Here is a 24440-nt window from a genome sequence, read left to right as displayed (position 1 = left end):
TTTTTTTGAGGGGGGATCCCTGGTTTATAACATTTTCCAACTTCTGTGGTATAAATATTCCTACCATGGCCAGAGCTGGGAAGAAGCACAGGTGGCTCTCAGGAGCCACTGCAGGTGAGCAGGCTACAGCACACTGCTGCGCCTAACACCTCTTGTCACCCAGAGGCTCTTTAGATTTTTCAACTGCCACCCAGTACTGAGGGAAATGAAAATGCATGCACCACACTGTTGTGAAAGTTTTTTAGTTAGCGTTCCAAAGGAGTTTCCAGGTCATTGGAGAATGGTTGTTATCGAAGGAAAAGCCTGTGATCATGATCCAGGAAAAAGGGAAATGGATTTCATCCCTCTCCTTCAGTGACTCCTTCCATTTATGTGAGAGTAGAGACAAAACCTGGGATGGCTAGAGAAAGCTGTCTGTGGAAGTAGGGGCATGCGGGTGGCTTCCTAGTGCACAGCAATTAATACTTTTGTTCCGTCTTGTCTCCATCATTCCTTCATGCTGACCTGCTCCCTCCTTCCTTGTGCTCCCCTGCCCTGTCCACTCCACTCTCTCTCACCAGAGAGTTTTCTAAAGAGAGAGAGAAGGCCAAGGCTCGGGGAGATTTCCAAAAGCTGAGAGAGAAGCAGCAGCTTGAAGAGGATCTGAAAGGCTACTTGGACTGGATCACCCAGGCAGAAGACATCGACCCTGAGAATGAGGACGAAGGCATGGATGAGGAGAAACCCCGAAACAGTAAGCAGCCGTCCTCTGTCTGGGGCTGGGTTCTAGGAGGGAGTTCTAGGAGGAGACAGTGGGGAGGACAGCAGAAACGTTTTGCCACCAACCTTTCTTTACAGTTCGTCCTCCTGGAGCAACGTTTGTCTTGTTGATTGCAATCATTCGCTACTCGTAGAAAGTAGTCGCAGAGGTGAAATACTTGCTGCTGATCTATAAAGCTCCATATGCCTTTTAGAATCTTTGATCTTAAAGACAGTTGAGATTTTGCTAAGGTGGACTCTATTTTTAAATCAGACATCCTCCTCCTCTGAGTTCCACCTCTTCGGTCACAAGGGCAGGCTTCCTATTCCAGGCTTGTTCTAAAGGAACAACTTCCACCAAGCAGCCACCCGGAAATCCAGATTCTCGCCCCCTTTGCAGCAGACTTCAAGCACCATCACACTTTCTCACAGGAAAAGGAGCCAAAGGTTTCTCTTATGGAGGCGAGATTAAAGGATCTGGGGAAGGACTCAATGGGGAGATTGAGGAAGACCAGAAGCATGTGACAGAATACGATTAGTTTATAGAAGCTGAGCCCAATTCCTTCCTCTGCGGTTGCACGGAGCAGATTGTTCGATAGGCTATTGCTGCAATAGAATTGAGAGTGATAGATAGTAGTGACTTGCAAGTACAGGAAAGATGTTGAATCATGGAAATTCAGGATCTCATCAGATAAGCCAGTGATTCTCAGAGTGTGGTCGCTGGACAAATAGCACCAGCATCACCTGGGAACTTGCTAGAAATACAAATTCTCAGCAGTGCTTCAGATCTACTGACTTGGGAACTGTGGGGCCCAGCAATCGGTTTGAACAAGGCCACAGGTGATTGTGATGCAGAGTAAATTTGAGAACCACCGGATTAGTTCTAACTACTCTCCCTGTTTCATTTGGCCTTGATCTCTGTGACTCCACTGCACTCTTTCCTCCTCTTTCTATGTGCAATCTTTCCCTTTTATTCTACACTCTCGAGTAGGTGCATTTCTGTCCTCAAGCAGCCTAACTTAAAAACGTGTTCTTAATTATTGAGCATCTAGGGTAGTCAGGAACCAAACAGGTTAAATGGCCAACCAAGATGGTTGCTGTATGGAGTTAGGCAGTTAAGGGCAGGAAACCAGAAACATTCCCTAAGCAGAGAAGGAGATGATGGAACCCACTGAGGCTCAGGGGATACTGACTGAGAAAAAGTAGGATGTCATTATGGAGCAAATGCTTCTCCCCTTAAGGAAGCCAGGAAGGCTGCAGGACTGTCAGGAGAGCTGACCCAGAGATAATTATGGTCTTCCCTGTGGATGTAGGCGTGCGTGTACATATATAACCTAGCACATATATGTAAATACGATGAGTCTAATGTCTGGGCCTTGTGAGTAGGCGTTAGTTATGTCCATGTGTTCAACCTCCCCAGCTGATCTCTGTGTGTTTCTACTCATTAGTACCTGAGTTCTAACTGGGAATCTAGAGGAGGCACAGGTGGAGGAGGAAGACAGCCGGCAATGTTAACAGAGAGCAGAATCTCTGCTCCCTCATCACAGAGGCTGATATGATCCATCTATCAACTGCTCCCTTTCTGATAATTCTGCTTAAGGCACAGACTCAAAATTAAAACACACAAACAACAAGGGACTGGCAACACCATAATTTAATAACCTAAGGAGGCCTTCACACTCTGCTAAGTCATTTTGCAAGTTGGAAGACAAGGCCTTCAATGGATGATAGCGATGAGCGATGATGCCACTGAGGGTCTTTCTTGAAAAGTGCTTGGCAGAGTCTATTATATTGTGGATGAAACTGTGGAGTACTTAATTAGTTTTGTGGCGCCGAGTGGTATGGTAAATAAATAAGTTAGCCTGTGAGCCACAGAGAATCTTACCTCTGAAACACAGGAACTGGCGTCTTGGCTGCGCCCTCCACCCTAAGTCAGGCCAGACCCCTAGGTCATGATTAATGCCGATGAGCAGGTTTCTTAACATGTTATTTAAAATGTGCAGCATCCACTACTTGCTTAGCAGTCAGTTGCCATCCACAGACACACATAGCTATTTTGTTCTCTGCCTAAAACAAGAGCTTCCAAAAAATGCACTGCTTTCTTGTCCTGCCCATTAAATGAATAAATTCCAAGGAGTGAGTTCCCAGTATGGAGAATTCCTTGCCCCTGGAGCATATCACACAGAGCAGGCCCATCTATACGCATTTTCAGCCAAACTTTGGGAAAAGCATGATGAGCTGCCTACCCCAGTGGACAGAACTTCTGCCTAGATTTTCATAAGCCCAAATATGGATGAACTCAGACTCTAGAGACTGTTGTTCCTCCAACCTATACTTTCCTGCTGGCTGAAGGAGCTTTGGTGTCTGCTTCTTGTCCTCAGCAAGCCTTGTCCTAGGAGACTAGGATGGGAGCCTGCCTCCTTCTGTTGTGCTAATGGTGGCAGAACAGGGAGATGGGGCAAGGGAATGAGTATATAAAAAAGCAAGATATATAGTAAACTAGACATGTGTAATGAAGTGAATGTGAGAGACTTAGTAATGGAGCCAGGAAATGAGCCCAAAGGACTGTGTTTATTGGGGAAGTCCAGTTAAAAACAGTTGATGTGATTAAATTATTAGAGAATTGACAACCTAATAAATTTGCAGAAAAGGCAAGCTTATGGCTCAGCAACTGTGTTCTTGTCTTGAGAACTTCATAGTTTGCCCTTTGAAACAAATACAGGAGGAGAAATGCTGCTATAAATTACATGTGTTTCAATTAAGGTAGTATCTTAGCCTTTGAAATTGCTAAAACATAGTTCCCCAACCTTTTTGGCACCAGGGACCAGTGCACCTATGAGGATCTAATGCCTGATGATCTGAGGCAGTGATGCTAGTGCTGGGGAGCGGCTGCAAATACAGATGAAGCTTCGCTTGCTTGCATGCCTCTCACCTCCTGCTTTGCAGCCCAGTTCCTAACCGGTCACGGACCAGTCCCAGTCTGCAGCCTGAGGGTTGGGTACCCCTGAATTAGAGTAAATGATATGGCCAGTAAATTATACAGAATTATATATTTCAGTTCATCTATTCTTCCACTCATCCATCCACCAGTTACAGATCTGCTCTGTGCCTGACACTGTGCTGAAAATATAGCAATGAGCAAAATAGTCAAAAATCCCTCCCCTCATGGAACTTATCTTCTAGTGGGGAGGCAGACAGAAAAGTAAATGGCATGTCAGAAAGTGATAAGTACCACAAAGAAAGCCGAAACAGTGCAAGGGGGACAGAAGTGTTGAGAGATTATAATTTAGATGAGGTGATCAGGAAATAACTCACTGAGAAGATGACCTTTGAACAAAGACTTGAAGGCAATAAGGAAATGAACCATACAAATATTTGGGAAAAGAGCATTCTGGGAACAGCCCATGGAAAGGCCTCAAGGAAGGAGCATGGTTGACATATTTGAGGAACAGAGAGGAGGCGAATGTGATTGGAGATGAGTGAATGAGAGGGAGACAGGTAGGCCATTAGGTCCAAGGTAACCAGGAAGCAGATAGTTAAAATCACTGTAAGAATTTGGACTTTTACTAGGAATGAGCTAAGAAGCCACTGGAGGTTTTGAGCGGAGCAGCAACACAACTTGACACATGTTTAACAGGAGCCTCCTGCCTAGCCTCATGTGGAGTGGATCGGCGGTGGGCACAGGTGAAGCACGGAGCCAGGGAGCAGACTCCTGCCTCAAGATATGGTGGCGCCTTGTCCTGGTGACAATGAGCCGGATACAGTCAGCTCCATCATTTTTTGATGTATCAAATATGGGATGGGAAAGAGAGCTATCAGGGAGATTGCAGAGCGGTTGTGCCAAACAGCAATAAGAGTGGAACCCTCGTTTACTGATATAAAGACTGTGAGAAGAACTGGTGTCAGACGGGAATATCAGGAAAGCCTTCTTGGACCTGTATGGTTGAAATGCCTATTTGATATCAAAATGCAGGTGGTGAGTAGGCAATTCGGAATTTATCTGAGTCCAGAGGAGAGGTCCGGAATAGAATTGTAATTTGAGAAGTCAACAACATATAGAAGGTATTTAAACCTGTTTGCCTGGATGAGATCACTTAGGGAGTAGTATAGACAGAAGTTAGATGAAGTCTAATAACATGGGCATCTGAAGTTTGGAGGCAGAGTTGATGATAAAGAACCAGCAGAGGAGGCTAAGAGAGGTATGGCAGAGAGAATGGAGGAAAGGCAAAGAAGTGGGCAGTGCTGCTGAGAAGGCAAGGTGAGCACAGGGAACTCATCATCGGGCTTAGCAAAGTGGTGTCACTGGTGCCTTGAAAAAAGCTGCTTGGTGCAATGGTGGCAGCCAGAGCGTGAGGGCGGAGTCTTGTTCCATGAGTGTCTTAAGGCTGGAGATGCGTCATGATAGCATCAAGCATTGCTCTGACCTCCTGTGGTTGACACAGCCTCGCTGACAGCCATCTGAGAGTCTCCAGAAAGGGGAGAGGAGGCACATAATCCAGCCTTCCTGGGGCCCTGATGGGTCAGTGTCTAGAGCCCAGCCTTTCGTTATATCCCCATCTGCAATTGGTTACAGACAGACTTGGAGGGAAAAAGAAGAACATGATACTCAAGGGCCATTTCAGGGCTCGAAAGACAGAAGGGAGGCAAGGACGGGGCACGCTGGTACCGTGCTGCCCTTTGTGCCACTTCCAGAGGGTCTTGGCCTCCAAACCCCCTCCTCTCTGGTAAAAGACTAGGGTAATGTTGAGGCCTTTCCCCTCCATATGAGCAGCAGCGCCCATCCCTTCTGAAGCCACCAATCACATAACGATCACTGCCGCACACAGGTCCTTGTCATCAGTAGAGATGCCCAGTTTTAAGACACAAGGCTCACTGTCTGGCTCAAATGATGAGTCTGATGGAAGGCCAGGCATTAGAGGGAGAAGACATGAAGAGATAAAGATGGGAACTTCTTCTTTCTTTCTCTTCCTCGAGATCAGAACTGTTATTTATTAAACATCTGTCCATATAGAAATCTCTCCTGTCGTTAAGACAGTGTAAATGCAGTTCCAGGCCTCTAAAGCTTGCAGTCAAAGACAGACATGTACGTGGATGAGCATATGAAAGACAGACAGTGGGACCAAAACACTGAATTTCCACGCAGATAAGCAGGGCTAAATATTTACACCAGCGGTGTTCAGTTATGTGCCGCGGGAGCCTTTTTGGCGATCATCATTAACAACGTCGCCGCATGACTGCTGCCTGCCCTGCAGAGTAAAGGATAGTGCACATTTGAAATCGGGAAAGTCGATGGCTTACAAGAGCTGCAGGTTGCCCTTGAAAAGGCCCCCTGAGGCTTAAGAGCAGTAATCTGAATATCACTGACTTACATTATATATGTGTCAAGGGCATGTGCATTATTACTTGAGCTTTTTTCTTGACATTTTAATCAGTACAGTTTTTACCTAGGACTTAGCTCATGGCCATGGGTTACACACCTAGATTTCTGTGACAGAATCCCACCAAGCATATGGCTCAGATGATGTGAGAAGAAACACTAACAGTTGTTTTCTCCTTGACTCCTTTCTTACTTTGCATCCCTGAGTTATCATATGTTAGAGGGCCATCCTGACCTTGTGCCACTCGGTGAGAGCAGACACCTCTGTCTCTCCTGTCCCTCCCATTAACTTCTAGCTGGTGCTAATCAGAGCCCTAAAACTTTAGTGCTAGAAAATGCCGCAGAGATCAGGCGAGGTAACTAGTGCCCAAGAAAGGGAAAACCCACCAGGACTAATTATTAGAGACTCCCCTGAGTCCCCACACAGGACTCTTCACCACACCGTGGTGCTCCTCAAAGAAGCCTTCTCAGAGGCCTCCAGGCAGAAGCAATCCCCACCTCACCCTCTGCATGCCCATGACATTTGGGGCATGTCCCCCTCTTTGCATGTCTTCTAGGCTACAACATGAGGGTCACGATATGAGCCAACTGCCTTTGATTCATCTCTGTGTCCTTACTGCTGGCAGAGCCCATGTCTTGGGAATATTAGCATACATATAAGTCAGATGACTGCAAGAGTTTGTAAGTGCATGTCCACGAACAAGTTTTGACAAAGTGCCTTCCTCCTTTCCCTGAGCCAATGAAACAGGGAAGCCTGGACCATCACTGGACTTGAGTGGGCACCTCATCCTGTCTGTTCAGAAGTAACTTCTTTTCAGAGTGCTTTCATAAATACATCTGTTGTCCAATGGCTCTCAGTCATTTCCAACTCTTGGAAAGTGCCATTTAAAAACAACAGGCAAATGGGCATGGAACCCGGGTGGGCAGGGACAACAGCAAGGGTAGGGAAACGGCACTGCCACGGGAAGGTGTTGGGAGCTCCTGAGAAAGAAGAGGGTGCCATGCCCTGCACACAGTGGTGATCAGTAGGGCTTGATACCTCTGGATGGATCCCCTGGGACCTGGTATTATGTACAGTGCCTCCTTGTGGGATCAGGTCAGAGCAGGAACCCTGGCGGGGCTACTTCCTTGGGTAGCACATCTGCCTTTGGAACACAATCTGGCTTCTATGCTCTCTGGCCCAATAAGTTTGTAGATGCCATTGCCCAGCCCATGGAGCAGTGGAAGAGCTACCCGAGGCCATCGAGTGTACGGAGAGAGGTAGGTGTGCCAACTTGGTCTCAGTAAGCTGCCACACATTTCTTAAAGCAAAACCAGCAGTAGGTAAATTTGGCTGCCTTTGAGCTGTCAAGAGGCTATGACAGGCTTCTCACTGAATGACAGCTCTATACTTCTAGACAAGTGGAGAGGGGAAAGCCACACGGCATATTGACAGGAGACATTCATGGTCTGCCCACAACCAGCATTAGGTCAGCATAAAGGTCCCTGCCTGGTATGTTGAGTCGTAGGTTAACAAAGGCCTGTTCCAGTTCAGAAAGCACCTATGCCCACCTTCCCCACCCCCACCCCCACCCCTTCAGTGAAGCTCCCAGTTCACAGCGCCCACTCAGGGCAGAGGGAAGCTCTGCTGCATGCCTGCGGAGCCCAGAGCTATGAGGCCATGAAGCAGAACAAGGCAGGCAGGCTGCAGACACCAGCACACACTGGCTGTGTCTTTAGTGGGGTATCCCAGCTCAAAAAACTCATTATCACAACAAGCTCCAGAATATAAATGATTATATTTATGGTGAGGAATATGGCCAATAACAGCTGGGAAAAGTATCAGAAGAGAGATTCTTACACCCTTTTTTAGATATCTGTCTTTGTCTTGGTTCATCTTTTACTGTATAATATCTGGTGAGAACGGAGCCAGCAAAGAGGGAACCCACGTAGCAGTAAGGACCTGAGCCAGGACTGTGCTGGGCAACACTGTGGTTTCTGGGAGACACAGGGTGATCTGTGGAGCGACCAGACCACTCCTGCAGTGTAAAAAGGACAAGTGAATAGCGTTTGGGGGATCACTGGCCAACCAACTGCCCAGCATGGACACAACCAAGAGGCTTTAGCCCTTGACATCCTGAGCAAGGCTGGGCGTCCTCTGGGGTGCAGCCAGGAAGGCCCACTTCTCGAGTGCCTGGAGGAGAGCACCCTCTGCCTTCCAGCCGGGGTCTCGGCCCAAACCAGTGTGTCTTCCCAGCCCTACTCTCTCTTCAGTAGCCTCAACATCTTCCCAGTTTCCAGGCAAGAAATCCCTCTTCTTCCCTCTGTCTCTTCCTTCTTTCCTCTTCTGTGATCCCTCCATGGTTATCAACTCCTACATTCAATCAATCATCAGGTCTTATCAATTGACCTCCTGGAAAGTCCCTCTTGCCTTCTCCCTCCTCTCTTCTCCTCCTCTGCTCCTTGCCTGCCCTGCTCCCCAGTGCCGTTTCCACACACCCTGCACAATGTAGACAAATTTATATTTCTAGAGGTGAGATGTCATTCCCTTGCACAAAAGCTTTAGCTATTTCTCCATAGCTGACATCTTCTCTCCATATCACTAGCATCTCTCATCTGTCCCAGCCAGTAGCTTGAACCATATCACTCACTGCTTTCCTCCACAGCAAAACCAGACTACTGCTGCTGTCTGGACAGGCCTGCTGCTTTCCCACTTCTGGACCTTTGTTCATTTCGCTTCGCCTTGCCCGGAATGCCCTTTCCCTTCTCTGCCCAGCCTGCCAGCCCAGTACTGAGAGCACATCTCCATTAACACCGTTCCAGACCCTCACTCTCAGGACAGGCACTGTCAGCACTCTGGACCTTCTGCCGGCTCAATTCCAGGGCGGAGGGCAGGGGCGGGGAGGTGTGCAGCCCTCTTGTCATGTAGCAAGCCCTTGGGAGGCAGAGAATATGCTTTACTAATACTTTATTCACTCTCTCACTCAGCATCCAGGACAGTGATTTACATTTAATAGACTTCTCCCCTCCAAATAATATTGAAGAATTGAATCCTCTTAGACTCAAGTGAATTAAGGTTTTATATCTAAATTCTTACCTACTTGGCCAAATACCCTTTGCCTAGTCTTCCTCATACTCATGGTAAGCCCTCAGAGAGTATATTGTCATTGACAGTGTGGGTAGATATGATTTAAAAGTTTAAAAAGTGGGCCTAAAAGAACAACTGGAAGGAGTTACAATTATAGATCCCTTAAAAGAGAAAGCTGGATGGTCAATGGAGTAAGGGGTGAGATTTTCATCACTCTTGCATTCTCTCCTTGAGGGGGAACCATTGTTTCATAGCTTGCGTGAAATCACATTTTGGATTCTGAGGTTGGACAGTAGACACAGATCAGCCTTCTGTGGGCTCTCCTGGCCTTGAGGACAGAGGCAGGACAGGGACATGGGCAGGAGAGGAAACATGTCTTTTCCTTGCACGCAAGAGGGATAAGACAAATAATCTCATTTAATCCCCTCTAAGATCATCTCACGTGGGCACTAATATTCCCATTTTATAGAGGAACAGAAGCTCAGAGAAGTTAATTTGTTCATGTCATAGAGCTCACATGTTGCGCCTAACCTCAGGTAGGTAGGCCTTGGGTCCAGTTCTGCTGACTGTGTACCACACTCCTCAGTACCACAATCTCACCTTCGGTAATGTTATGGCTGTCTTCCTTCTCCAACCAGAGGGGAACTGGAAGAGGGTCCCTCTGATCCCCCAGCCAGAATAGTGTCTTCATCTTTGTTACAGCACTTATCACCCTCAGTCTAATATGCAAAGCAGAGAGGAAGGAGTGCTCAGGAATGGGATATTATAGCTCACCGGCCATCTCCTTCCCTGCCTCAGCTAATACACCGCGAGGAATGTGCCATCATCTGCCTTTATGACACACGGTCGTGCAGGGCTATGGGGCCATCGCTTCTGAGCCCTGATACCCTTAGGAGCCTCGGCATTATGGGAGCCTGGTCTCTGGCTAGGGACAGCCTCACGGAAAGCGATTTGTGCGTGGTGTCTTGGGAGAAGTGCTGTCACCAACCTGAAGCTCAAACCCTTTAACAAATGGATCTGCCCATTCAGCCTGGGTAAGCACCCAATAAAGTACCAATTTGATTTTCACTTGGTGCTTTGCAAACTGATTGACATACCTGGGAGCTGAGAGTAGGTCAGCAGAGGGATTAAAGGGGAGATGAACCATCCTAACTGTCACTTTGACCTATTTCTTCCCATAATGTAACTGGTGCTTTGCCTCCCAAAAGAGACACCCATGATACAGTTGCCCTTGGCTCCCACCACCCCTCCTTCCCCACTTCCACATACACACTGGGAGATAAAACCCCATGTCACAGCAAGATGCATTATCTGTCAGAAGGCTGTTAGTGGAGGAAAGAGAGTGACAGCTCCTGCCTCTGTCGTTGCTTGCTGATGTGGAAAATTATCATATGGTAATGGAGGGAGGTTAGCCACATACTGTATTTCTATCATGGAAACATGTGGCATGGGATGGGGGGCGGGGGCAGTGCAAGAAGCACAGAAACTGGGATCCGTGGCCACAGAATAGTAAACAATTTGGGGGAGACCTGGAGACACACATATTTCCGACTATCCTCTTTGTTTGAGGGATAATTGTACATTCACTCAACACATATTAAGTACCAACTGGGCACTCAGAATACCAAGATAAATAACAGCCTGTGTTCTAAGGAGACTTGCAGTCTAGTTAAGAAGACGGATGCACAAATAAACAGGTTATAGCAATGAATCGAAGCTATGAACATGGTACTAGAAAAATACAGAAGCGAGAGAATAGACTTTCGAAGAGGGTGGAAAGGGCTGCTCACCCAGAGAATGATTCTTGATGGGGGCCACATCAGTCAGAGCAGGCTCATTGTCATGAGCAACACCCAGATCGAGTCTCAGTCACTTCTTACAGTGAACATTATTTCTGCTCCACGGTTTGCTGTTGTTTCAGTGTTGGTAGAAGGGAAGTTCACCTCCATAGTCTTCAGGGACAAGGGCTCCTTCCCTCCACCCCCTGGGCCGCGGAGATCTCCCTGGTCCCTGGATCTGGCTAGCAGAAGAGGGAAGGGAGATAGAGTGTGGAGGGGCATGTAGGAGGGTTTGGAGGCCAGGCCTGGGAGTGTGGGCATGGCTCTCACCCACCTTCCATTCACCAGAAAACAGTTATCACTTCCTCTTAGCTTCCTGGGCTCTGGAAAATATGGTCCAGCTAAGAGCTCAGGGCATATAAAACTGGGTTGAGTAGACATATAGCAGTGTCTCTGCTACCCTCTGATTGGTAGCAATTTATAGTCCAAAAGAATGAGAAAGGACTTTGTCAGCTGAGGGAGCCACATATGTAAAGTGTAGAAGCAAATAATAGGAGGAGGAGGAAGTAGAAGGAGAGGAGGAAGGACAGAGGAAGGGGAGGAAAGAAAAGGTTTCTTTTAGGATGCACAGGGGAGAAACCAAAGATCAAGCCAAAAGGAAGACCGAGGCCTGGTCCCACAGGGCTTCAGGTGTGGACTTGATCCTCTAGATGAGGAGGAGCCACCAAAGATATTTAAACAGAGGAACAAGTTCGCTGTCACAAGGTCACTGATTGTGTCCCTGATTGTAGACAATTGGTTGGAGGAAGGGAGACTCTGGAAGCAGGGAGATCAGTCATTTCAAAGGCTGATACAGCCTGAAATGAGAGTCACAGGAAGGAATGCATTGGAAAGATGGCCTTCCACTGGCCTCCTGCATCCACTAGGACAAAGTCCTGAGATAAATAGCTTGTGCTTCTCCATACCTAGTGTTGATGGAGGCATTGCAGCAGTGACCTGTTCGCCTGAGGACTCCTTCTGGGAACTGATTTGTCCTGTCTGTTAGCAGCAAGAATTCTGTCATGCCTTTTGTCTCTTGCTGTTCAAAGGCCTATATTCTATCTGTGACCATGAACACACCAACACACAGTTCCTTCATCCTGAAGGGTACCACATGTAGAATTCCAAATGACTCTGCCTCATTTAATCCCTGCCTTCTGCTTAAGTGGCTTATTAAAAAAAAGAAGTTGAGTAACAACCCTGAACATAGAGATCAGGTGGCTCTATCTTCCAAGGTTACTACATCAGACAGAAACACATATGACCCTGGTGATAGCCAGTGTTCCAGAGATTTACGCTCTCATAAAATAGGAAAACTTCCTCCTCTGAAAAACCCTAGTACCTGCCGTAAGTACTAGATTATTCTTCATGTGGTCACTTTGTAGTTAAGCCTTGTGATTCGAGAGGCAGGACTAAAGCCTGGTCAGGAACAGCAGAGTTGCCTTAAGGTTGCTGCTTAGTAGAAGAGGGCTCCCTGGAGAGATGGACAGAATTCTTAAAGACAGAAGGAAAAACGTCATTGTTAGGCTGGGCTGAAGACAGGGGAAAGAGAGAAGGCTAGACAGGGGAAGGCTGGTGCATTTAGGTGTTATTCCTGTCTTGGTCTGGGCTGTTATAACAAATTACCACAGACCATGTGGCTTAAACAATAGATATTCCTTTCTCACCGTTCCAAAGGCTGGAAGTCTAAGACCAGGGTGCCAGCAGTGTCCGGTTCTCAGTGAGGGACATGCTCTTGCTGTGTCTACACATGGTGGAGAGAGAGCTAGCTGGCTCTCTGGCCTCTTCTGATAAGGCGCTAATCCCATTTGTAAGAGCTCTGCCCTCGTAACTGAATGACCTCCCGAGGCTCCACCTCCAAATACTATCATATTGAGGTTAAGGTTTCAATATGGGCATTTGGGGGCAACACAAACAATTAGCCCATTGCAATGATCTTTCTGTAGCCCTTTGCTATGCCCTGGATTCCTTCTTTAGCCAAGTGGATGCCTCTGTCATAATCAGAGAATTACAGGATCATAAAATACTGGGGCACACGGGGGTCTCAGGTCCCTGAGTCTGTTCCACAGCCCCCGGGCAGAACCGTGCACCCTTCAGTTGTGCTTCGCCTCCCTGTCCACGCTGCTGGGGGTCTTTCCGCAGGGCCCCATCTCTTATCAACTGGTTTGTTTTCTGAAGGCAGAAAAGGGTAGATTTCCTCCCCCCTCACTGTGCTTCCAGATTCACTTTCTCTTAGAGATCACGCAAGTTTGAACACTGTCTCAGGACAAAGCACGGTAGGGGCTCAAAGGAAACATAACAGGAACTGGGCAAGGACCTCTGGAACAGAACAATTTTGTTCCTTTCCTAACACCTGACTTCAAGCTTAAATTTGAACTTCACTGAAAAGGCCATAAATTTTCTTCTTCCTACTCCCAGTTTGGATCCACCAGCAGGACCAACACATGCAGTGACAGTCAGCATCACCATTCCTCAAGGAGAGGGCAAACAAGTAAATATGTTTGCACTTAAGACCCTTGTCTCAAATATAGTCCATGAACGAACGGGCTTCTGCAAAGGTCATGGAGGGAGATCAGAGTAAAAGAGTAGAATGTCCTCTCGCTGGTGACATCTCCAGATAGCCTGAGAGAAAAAGAAGAAAAAGAAAGATTTAAACATTGACTCAGACTCATAAAAATATATAGCCTTTCTTAGAATGTATATTTAGATTTAATTCATATTAGTTCATTAGACTGATCAAAATTACCCCAAGCACCGAGATCTAGGGTATTTACTAGATAGAGCTTTGAAAGATGTTTAAAGGTTTATCCTGTCCAAAAATATATATTTGAATTGTGATAAGTTTTTCAGTTTTTTTTTACAAATAAAATAAGGATATTAAGATATTTTTAAATGTTTAGACAGAGGAGCCTTTGATGCTCCCTAAATCGTGTTCTAAAAATTATTTGCCAAGTGTAAAGCAGGTTCTGACTAATATATTCTAAGTCTTATTCAGAGGACTTCAGAAAGTGCCTCGCATGCAAGAACACAAGCATTCCAAGATTAGAGGTCAAGAGAGAATAAAAACACAGGCCAAAGCTGTTAAAGAATTATCACAACTTCACTGGAACTTGTTTGTGCCTTTACTTGGGGGTGATATAAGAGATCTGTCCTCAGCAACTTACTGACAAGGTGAAAAGCTCTAATTAGAGGCTTGACAGGCTGGCTTTGAGGGGAAAAGCTTTTGTTTACCCTCCCAATTCCAAGCTTCAGTTTAGCCTGTCCAACTGTTTTATCTCATTTCAATGACTCATGAGATATGATAATGGTATCCAATAGCAGGCCAGTTATTACGTTAACAAAATTCTCTGAAAATAACACCACCACCACCACCACCACCACCACCACCACCACCACCACCACCCCACACATACACACTACACATAGGCAAGAAAAAATCTCTTGTCAGGAATGTTCAGAATTAGAGTCTCATTGTGTTCAGTAATACTTGCTTCAGTCCTCAGAAGTTTGGCACAAGGTTTGCTATGCCCTAGAGGCAGAGAAAAAGGTCTCTGCTGTCATCTGAGGGGAGAGCATCTGATTGGCGTGAAAAGCGATGCCAGTGGTAGAGGGTTCTGGTCCCCTGGACCCACAGCTCATTCCGCCATTCTGCCATGACTGGGAAGTTGCAGTGGTCAGTTGCTGACTATAAAGCTGAGCTGAGCACCCTAGGTTCTCACCAAGATCTCAACCTTCAGTAAAAATTATAGAGCTTCTTGTGCTTCCTTGATGGTATAAAATCATTTCTAGTAATTATGATTTCCATAATCCCTTAATAGATTAATACTATTACCTATTAAATCATACCCCTTGATTATGAGTTGAGAGTATAGCACTGCGAGATGAATGACACTCATCATCCTCCCCTAACAGGAGGCTGGAGTTTGGGGCTTGATCATATATGCTGTAGGGGAATTCAGAGAAGCCTGAGAAAAAAGGCCACCTGACTTTCAAGCCTTTAACCGGTTGGCAATTTGCCTCTCTCAGTTTCCTCATTTGTGAAGTGAAGGGTCGGATCAGAGTCACAGACCCTTTCCAGCTCTGTGCTTTGTTTCTGTAGTTTTAAGTTGACATGCACTAGTTTTAGCCCTAATAGTCTGAATCAAACCTTGATCATTCTAGTCCGTCAGACCCCAGAGAAATTTAGTTGAGTCAGAATCCTGCAGTCCCCAGACTCCTGGAATTTGCACTGGGTTTTCTGCAGGATTCCCTGAGCCCTGAAAGCCAGCCATTCTTCCACAGATCCTCCTATGTACACTCTACCCTCCCTTCCCGGAAAACCCAGCTCCACCTTCAGAACTGCCTTTAGAACTGGCCCCATGCCAAATTCCACTTCAGGCGTCCCCTCCCTTTCTACCTTCTCCATATTCAGTGCCTCCTCCTCTCCTCACTTCCTCCTTTGTACTCCCAGAATACCCATTCCATGCCTGCATAACAGTACATATTGTACATGGTCCATTGTCCCTGCTTATTTATCTGTCTTACACCGTCTGCTGGGCTGTGCACCTTGTGAGGGTGGGAATTTTTGCATTCCATCACTAGCACAGAGCCTGGCAGATAGGCAGTCAATGAATATTGTTTGGAAAAGGGGTAGGAATTTGAGGGTGGGGAAAAAGTGGGATCTTGGCCTAAATGTCTTTGGAATTCTACCACTGGGGACAGACGACTATCTTGTTACTGTGTCAGATCTAAAATCAGGTAGGGCCAGATCTGGTCCAGCAGAGAACATATAATGAAACAGACACAAATTAATTCTTCATCTTCCATTTCTTGTCTGTCAATATTCCTTTCTACCTTCTGGGAGAAGACAGGAGTATTCGGCAATGTTTTACTTCATGTACTCACCTCTCCTCCCCTTTCTTCTTTAAATACATCCAGAGAAGTGTCAGAAATACCCTTATTTTATTTCTCTCTCAATGAGGCCAGCTAGCCAGCTAAGACTGGCAGTCAGGAAGTAGTTAAGAGAGCACCAAGAATAAATTCCTAGCTGCTTCTTTAGGAATGGAAGGCTGAATACGTTTAAGGCTTGAAAAGGTCAACTGCTTTCCAAGGGGGCAGAGGTTTGATTTCATCCATTATGTGGTCTTTGGCATAATGTTCATTTCGTTTATTGGCTACAGTGGAGACTTATGGAGTAAACGTTATCGCAAGCTGAGACTTAATGAGATCTCAACTGTATCTCCTGGATGTCGTGGAAAGCAACCATTTTGGTAATAAATAGAGAACAGCATCTAGTTTGTAAATTCCCCTTTCCGTTGCTAAGTTTAATCAGATCAGTGAAACTGAAGGGAATTGTTGATGACCAAAAATTATTTTCCATGCCTTACTCCGGCCAGGAAACATTACTCCTAATGGAAATGGCATGTTGCTCTGGCAATGGTAGGGGATGACATTTGTCATTAGTCTAATCCAATTGTTGCATGTTAAAAAATATATTTAGACCAAAATCTATTTAAAGTCAAACTGGAACTGAGGCCCCATATCACTGTTACTAGTGTCACTGGTTCATAGAAGAAAAATTCTGTCCAAATAAGCTACAGAAGTCTGTAGCAGTGGCCATCCTAAAAGGGTCCATGAACCATGTGATCTCGTCCTGACCCAGCAGAAGCATCCAGAGTTAGGCCGAGTAGATCTTTATGGTGCCCAGGTTGTGGTCACAAATACCCTTTTCTGACACGGCAGAGGGCAGATTAGGAGAACAGAGCATAATCTCTGGCAGGTCCCTGTTTAGTTTAGGGTTAAAAAAAGAAAGAGGCACAAAAGGGAGACTAATGTAGCTATCTTTTTTCCAGTTGTGCTTAAATACTTTTTCATGATTAATTATAGTTAAAGATTTTTACAAATTACCTTCTCACAAGTTGCTAAGTATTTCCAGGGCAGGGCCCATGTCACAGTAAGTTACTGTTAGCACACAGTAGGAACTTCATGAATATTTTATGAAAGGACTGACAATAACGATGAAGACATCTGGGACGTTGATAGCCCCAAAGGGAACATAGTTAACTTTGTCCATCCTTAGGGACTGGCCTTGAGAACACATATGTAACCACCAATAAGATTCAAACTCCAGATGACCTTTTAGATGCAAAGCAAGTGATCCTGGGGTTCTCTTCTTTGGCCTGTGTTTTGCTTTTCCATTCTCCAATAAATATATACAGTATCCAGGCATTCTACACAGAGACTATTATTCTTGAATATTATAGATGACAGCTACCACTTATTAAGCACCTCCTCTCACTCACCCATATTATCTTTAATTTTCACTTAACCTTCCAAGATTGGTGTTATTAGCTCTATTTTTTTAGATGGAAAAGATAAGGTTAGGATAATTTTCCCAAGGCCAGACAGCCAATAGGAGGCTGAGCCAAGACTCACACCAGGGCTATCTGACTACAAAGACAGAAAAGAAGTAAGCACAGAGAACAAGGTAGCCCCTGAAATACCTGCTGATAGGAAGGTAGAGGGTGAGGGGAGGAAGACCCTGGAAAGGAAGTCAGGAGACCTGGTTCCGAATCTCAGCTTTAATACTCTGTGGCCTTGAACAAACACTTCCCTCTCTGGACCTAATGTGTAAAAGCAATACTCAAATAATCTCTGGTTTTCTACAAACTCTTGAGCATTTTGATCCCTGAGAACTCTCTCTGGCCCTGTCTTTTTATTTGAGTCCTATATTCCACAAGTGATGGGTGGCTGGGCCAGGGAGAAAATGTCCTCATTTCGTAGACACTGGCTCTCCCCTACTTGGCTGGGCAGCAGGTGACTACAAGGGAGAAAGTATCCTGTACATAAAAACCCTGAATGGCTTCTCTCCAGCATCTGGCAGGTGACTTCTTCATGGCCCATACTCCTCTGCTCTTTTCCCAGAGCCAATATCCTAATAAATTGCCTTTGCCTTGGATGCATTGAATGGTAGAATCTCTGCTCCAGAAAGTATCCCAGAGGCTCCCTCCTTCTCCCCTCAGGTCCCTATCTATGCGTGAAACTAACCTACAGTGTCTTTTCCCTCTTTGTTTAATGCTCTGGTAGAAACTCACCAGGTTGCAAGAAATCCCTTCCATTTTTGTGCAACTCCAGTTGTTAGAAAATTCTTGCTTCTAAGCTGACACATGGGCTGTTTAACTTCCAAAAGGCTGGTCTGAGGTGTCATAGGTGCAATGGGTGTCCTCCCAATGGCACTGTTAATTTTCCTCACTTGGCTAGTGACTCCCACTAATTGCTTCTCTGTCTCTGCTGTCCCTCCTGCCTTATCTTCCCATTAGGGGTGTGCTTTTGAGATCATCATCCACCTCTTCTCATCATTCTTCCCAGTAACTTAGGAAGGAAGTCCTGAACTGCTAAAACAATGTGTTCTCCACAGACACCGAGCTGGTGCTGAGAAGGGCCCTGGAACTCAGAATTCCTGACTAGTACGTAGAGTTTCCATGACACCTCTCTGCCGGCCTCTCTCCTTCTCTCAGCCTGTTGATGCAGCCCCTCGTTCCTCACCACTGCTGACCTCTGGGCTTGGTATCACCCATCTACAAAGAGGCTCACTCTCCCACAGTATTACTGGAATTAAAAAAAAAAAAAAGACCACTGTCTTCCTTTCTGCTTTCCCCAAATCAATCAAATACCCTGTCTTCACACCTGTTTTGCTCACCATCCTATAAGGATTACTCCTGCACCACAAGCAGCAAAGGCAATAGAGTTGCTTAAATCTGCCCAAGGTCCTCATACCTCTACAGACCTAGTAATACCTGCTCATCATGCAGTCCACACAACTGACACCCCACTTCCTTACAGGAAAAGCCTGTTCCATGTCCCACCCACCATGACCAGGACTCCATCCAAAAACCAGAACCTCTATGTTCTTCCCTTCCTTCTGGGCTTCCTAGGCCACCGAGCCTGGAGCAGGAATCCTCATGGACTCTAGGACTCAGAGTGTAGCGATAACTGGAGACCCAGGTGAACCCAAGGTCGTGCCTCCCATTCAGTGTCAAGTTCTGGAACACTAGCATTCCCACTTTCTGCCAGTGCCTCCAGGCCTTTTGCTTGTTAAAGACAGTGGTCCCTGTTCTCTAGGTTTCAAAAGCCTTTTCTCTCTCTCTTCTAAAGGAAGAACAGTCAGCCTCTCTAACTAGCCCAACTCTCCTGAGAAATTCTGGAAGAGTTCTAAGATTAAGGAAAAGAGGGAGGAGAGACGAAGGGTGAATAATACCTTTGATTCAGAGTCAGTCTTGAGAGGAAGGATCTGGAGAGAGAGGCTGCTCAGTAGAATAATAAAAGTGACATTGTCTGGCATTAAAATCCATCTCTTCTTGCATGTTTGGTTCGAGGTTGGTTTGAGGTTGGTTTCTCCTTCTCTTTGCCTGGTTCAGAGTCACCCCAGTGGCTGCGGACATGAGCAGGCACTACCTGCCAGTGGCCCTTCCCGTAAATAGCACAAGATCGAGAGAGGAGCCTTGAGTAGGTAGCTGACCATGCACGTTCCAGTGCCCACTCTAATGAAACTGTGAAAGAATGAAATGATGCTTGCCCTTGCCCCAGTGCAGACATGTGCATCCCTGCCCCTCTCTGAGGGTGAAGGAGAAGTAGAAGGAAGCTGCATGAGACGTGTGTGCTCCAGTTCCACCATTATTTGTGGCACGCCTCCCATGCCTCCAGCAAAAGCTACAAGTTCTGCTCCCAGCCCTGCAGAACTTCCCATCTGGTCATCCAAGGAAGGTGCCATGCTTCCTGAAATTTTTGGTTGAAAGGCAAGGACAAGAGAGTAGAGCAGGGAAGGGCAGGTGAGGTTGGCAAAGTGGAACAGGGAGAGCCTCGACCCTCACACCCATTCCTGAGCAAGAGTCAGAGGTACGTGTGGCTGGGGAAGAAACAGGCAGCAGAAGACAGAGACCTGCATCCTTGTCCCAGCTCTGCTCACTTGAAACCTCAGTTTCCTCATCTACAAATTGTGACTGAAGACACCTTCCCTAGCTGTTTCCCCAAGTGGTTCTGAGGACTAAATGAGGTAATTTCATGAATGCTCCAGCACCACACAGTGCTGTACCCTTTTCTAATGAGTGAGAAAAGAATCATCTGTATACCACAGTTCTATACTACATGGTGCGTGTTCCTGGAAGAAGCTGCTGTGTAGTGTAAGAGTCTTCATGAAGCACTAGGGCTTGGAGGGAAAGAGGGTCTTGTGCATGCCCACGGGAGGTCCCAACTGGGCAAAGTCAGATGGAGGTGTACGGTACCTGGCAAGCACCAGGCATGAGATAGGTCCTCCATAAGAATGGGATCAAACCAAGCTGAACAAAGGTGGTATATTCTGGAGGCTGAGAATAGAGAGTAGAGCCAAATGCTTCAACCAGAGGGTGAATGCTGGGTAGAAATGGAAAAGGAAATTGGATAGGCAGAGTGAAACCAAATTTCAGAGGGCCTTGGGAGATAGGCTGAGGATTCTATGCAGTAAGTGATAATGACATGATATGAAGAAATGGTGCTGAGGAAAGACCCATCCAGCAGATAAGAGAATTCAATATGGGTTTCAAGTACCCCTTCACCCTGCCCTCCCTGTCCTCCTCTCAAACAGTCAACAGTCTGGTGTTTCATCACACAGAGAGCTCCTTGCTTATAAATGTCAGCTTATTTTTTTCCAAGATAAAAGAAATCTTAGGAATCTCCTCTTGAACCCCCAGCAAATGCTTGAAAACATCCAGAAATGAGCAACTCCTAGTGTCTCAAAGTGGCCAGGCCATTTTGGAAATGCTTCTTACATTAGGGCAAAATCTTTGCTCCTTCAATTTGCATTCTTTGATGCCTATTCCTTGTAGAACTACTCTAGGCAGGCAGTATCTTCCCCCGACATGAAAAAATTTCCAGGTATTCGAAGGAGGTGATGAGGTCTCCCAACCTACCATATCTAAAATGAACCTCTCCAATTGCTTCATGGGTCATGGTGCACAGCCCTCACCATCCCAGAACTCTGCCTCTGGCTGCTGCCCCTCTTTGTCTGTGGCCCTGTGCTCTGGCCATCTGTCTTAACAGGGTCTGGCCAATACAGAGGAGGGAAGCGCTGCCTCCCCAGGTCTTTTCCCACACTGGCGAAGGACCTCTCAATGAAAGAAGAGGGCAACTGAAGTAGCAAGGTAGACCAGGTAGACCGCATCCTTGGTCTTGCCACCAGGGCAATAAGGAGGAAAATAACAACTATGTGCATCCAGCAGGCAGAGTTGGGAGATTAACTAAAGGAAAGGACTTGCCACAGAAGGGGGCAAGCTGATTGATATTCTGACAGCTGCCCATAAACTCATTCATGAAAGTATGAGGCTGAAGAGGCACCATGGGGTTGGGAGCTAAAGTGACTCACTCCACATAAACAGTACTGATGCAAGCAGCCTAGAAATGTAAGGCAACAATTTACTTGCATGCTCAAAAAGAAGGCAAGGCTGAGACCCTTCTGAAGAAGTACCGCTCCTTGCTCTAATAGCTGCCCGCACCCCACCCCCACTGTGGCTACCTGCATCCTTTGAGATTGTGCTGGGTCCTGTAGGACTTCCTTGCAGGAAATATGACCTGGGTCAAAATTATCTTGAGCAGTAGCAGTGAAGGGGAAAACAGAACCCAAGAAAAAAGAGAAAATGAAAGTGGATTGTGAGCCGTGTAGCTATTGTCAACAGCAAAGAACAGAGCACGACATGTAAAATTCACCCACAGTGGAACTTTTGAATTCCAGACAGGGGAGGGATCCTTGAGCCTATGCTCTCTGTGATGTAAGTAAATGCAAAGTGGAAAAAAACATAACCAAATGATGGAAAGAGGACTAGACCTCTACCACTAACTAGCTGTGTGACCCTGGGCAAGTCACCGGCACCCTCTGGACCTTAACATTCTCATCTGGAGAGCTGGCCTACTTCTAGCCCTGTGATACACTTGTGATTCAGATCTCCGTTTTGCAGTGGGGAAACTGAGCCACAGAGGAGTAAAGTAACATATGCAAGGTCACAAGATTCAAGCTCAGGCCACCAGGCTGCAGAGCCCATGCTCCTAACCATGCTGCTCTGCTTCCTGCTTCTCCCTCTTGGCCCTGGGCATGATTATGAAATAAGTGGCTCCTCTCCCCAGACCTCCACTTGCACTTTCTGCCTCTCTTCCCCTCCAAGTGGTATAAGCACATCTTCAGGACTTTCTAGTTCTCTCTTGTGATTAGAAAAGGGTTTTATAAATTAATCCGGTATATGTAGTTGCTAAGAATGCTGACTTAGTGTACCATCCACCACAGTTCAAATGCTCGATCTTTTTAGTTGCTTACTTTGAATAAGTGACTTAATTCTCTAAGCCTCCATTTTCTGATCCATAAATTGAGAACAAGTCATTGGAACAGATGACCCCTCATAGGGTTATTTTGAGGTTTGAATCAGTTAATGTATGTAAAGTGCATGGAAGAGTAGCTGGCATATAGCAAATGATCAAAAAACTGAACTATTATTATTAAGATAGAAATGACTGATATTACTATTATGCATCTTAAGAGTATTTGCACTCTGAGAGCACCAGGCCCTAAAATGAAGGAATTACTAGTAGACATCACTGAACTGAGTTGGAGAAAGATTGGGGACACAAGTTATCCTCTCTCCCCTTCATATTGTACCGCATGGGTGACCATTTACTGCTAAACTTGACCTTGGTAACTAGAGTAATGCCCTCTCTCCAACCTAAAAGTAGTTTTATGCCTAAAAGAATTGGGTTTCCAAAGGAATCCTACACAGAAAAGCCACCATCATCCATGTCTAGATCCCTGTCACGTTACCAGTGATTGCAGTGAGCTCTGTTTTTTTCCTTGGGTGTGTCCAATCCCTTCTATGTGATCAGCTCTCCTGTTTTACCCATAGTCCCAAGGGCCTGAGAATGTTCCCCGCTGCCCAGTCATTCCTAGCGAAGGTGGGGTGGGGGTGGGAAAGGAAACAGAAAGAGACGTGTGGTTGTTGCAGCTGAAGTTCCTTCCCCTGCCTCCTCCTCCCCTTGACCCCACTCCAACCCCCCAATAATAACTGAGGCGCTGACTCAGTGGCACCACAGTTGTGGAGAGAAATTTTCTGCTTGGGAGCGTTGGATGTTTATGGCCTGCTGAGAGCACAACGACCCCAGTTTTCTTCTTTGGATTATAGCTGCGGAGCAAGGGCAGGCATTTGTGCCTCCTCTCAGTTTATAGCAGTAATAATAATTATGATGATGGCACATCATGCTTATATTGTGCCTTTTTAATAAGGCCACTTTATTTGGCTTCTTAATATTTAATTCTGTTTTATATTTACTTTCCAATGGCTTAAAATCAACCAGGTTTTAATTGCTTATGTGGTGGAAACCATGCTGGGCCTGAGCGGGCAGGAAGTTGTTGAGATGGCTCTGAAGGCTGGTGGCACCTTTCTCTATGACCTTTCAACCCAGACAAGCTGCTGTGGTTGGGTACCATTTTGTTCTCTCTCTCACCATCTCTTTCCTCTTTTATTCTGAAATGTGCTTCTCTCCCCTCCTACTCCTGCTCTTTCTTTCCCTTATAAGAGACCTACAATTCATCATCTAGTTCAGTTTACTTATGTAAGAGATGAGGAAAATGAGACCCCAAATTATCACGTGACTTGTCAAGGGTTTGGAGCTGTCTATTGGAAAGGCCAAGGCAAGGGCTCTGGCATTTTCTGGACTTCCAGTACTGGAGAGATTCCTAAGACTCTGAGTTGGATAAAGACATATAAGGAGCTCTTTCACTCATCATCTTGAGACTACCTAGCCTTATGCCGGATCTGTCAAACTGTAGAAAAGTAGTAAAGAATAATTTTCCAAGTTATTTTTTCTACAAGAGAAAATTAAATTTGATGAGCTATAACACAGTTTCTCCCAAGAGCACAGTAACCACCACCAGAATGTTTGATTCTGTTCTGCCATGAGGCTAAAGCAATCCCGTGGTAATACCCTATATCACTAGTTCTTATCAATAACGCAACTTGCAAATTTTCATTTGAGCAAAGTTATTCTGGAAGTTGCCTGATGTAGCCAGGTAAGCTCCAGACTCAAGGACAGTCATTCTCTGCCATTTGTTAGTTGTCACTTTCAACTTTGGGGGCCTATTCTTCACCTGCCAATCAGATAATTCTATCTACCTTACCCACACAGATAGACATGTAAACTTGGTGATTTAAGGAGAGGCTTTGAAGATACAGGCAGGGTTTAAGGAAGTCAGCAAGAGATAGTGCAGAACTCAGGACAGCACTGCTGGGGGTGGGGTAGGGGACGGGAGGTCTTACCACTTAGGACCTGAAGGGACAAAGTGAGGAAGCAGTTCATAGAAGTCAGAGAGGGTGGTCATAAGGAAAGGGCCATGTGACAGACCCGTAGCCCTCAGCAATCTACACCAACCTGCATACAGGTGCCAGAAGAA

General features: G+C 46.0%; 1 protein-coding gene across 24 annotated transcripts in view; it reads left to right on the top strand.

Moving 5' to 3' along the window:
• CACNA1C (calcium voltage-gated channel subunit alpha1 C) overlaps positions 1–24440 on the top strand; it is a 607203-nt gene that overhangs the window by 491029 nt on the left and 91734 nt on the right. For all 24 annotated transcript variants that reach the window (XM_036236201.1, XM_036236195.1, XM_036236199.1 and 21 more), the window contains one exon: positions 561–733. In XM_036236201.1, the coding sequence (XP_036092094.1) occupies positions 561–733 (173 nt within the window). The remainder of the gene's footprint in view (positions 1–560; positions 734–24440) is intronic.

This window comes from Rousettus aegyptiacus, unplaced genomic scaffold, assembly GCF_014176215.1.
Source record: "Rousettus aegyptiacus isolate mRouAeg1 unplaced genomic scaffold, mRouAeg1.p scaffold_m13_p_2, whole genome shotgun sequence".
Lineage (NCBI taxonomy): Eukaryota > Metazoa > Chordata > Mammalia > Chiroptera > Pteropodidae > Rousettus > Rousettus aegyptiacus.
Note: the sequence above shows the minus strand (reverse complement) of the source record. Positions and strands in the feature narration are given on the sequence as shown.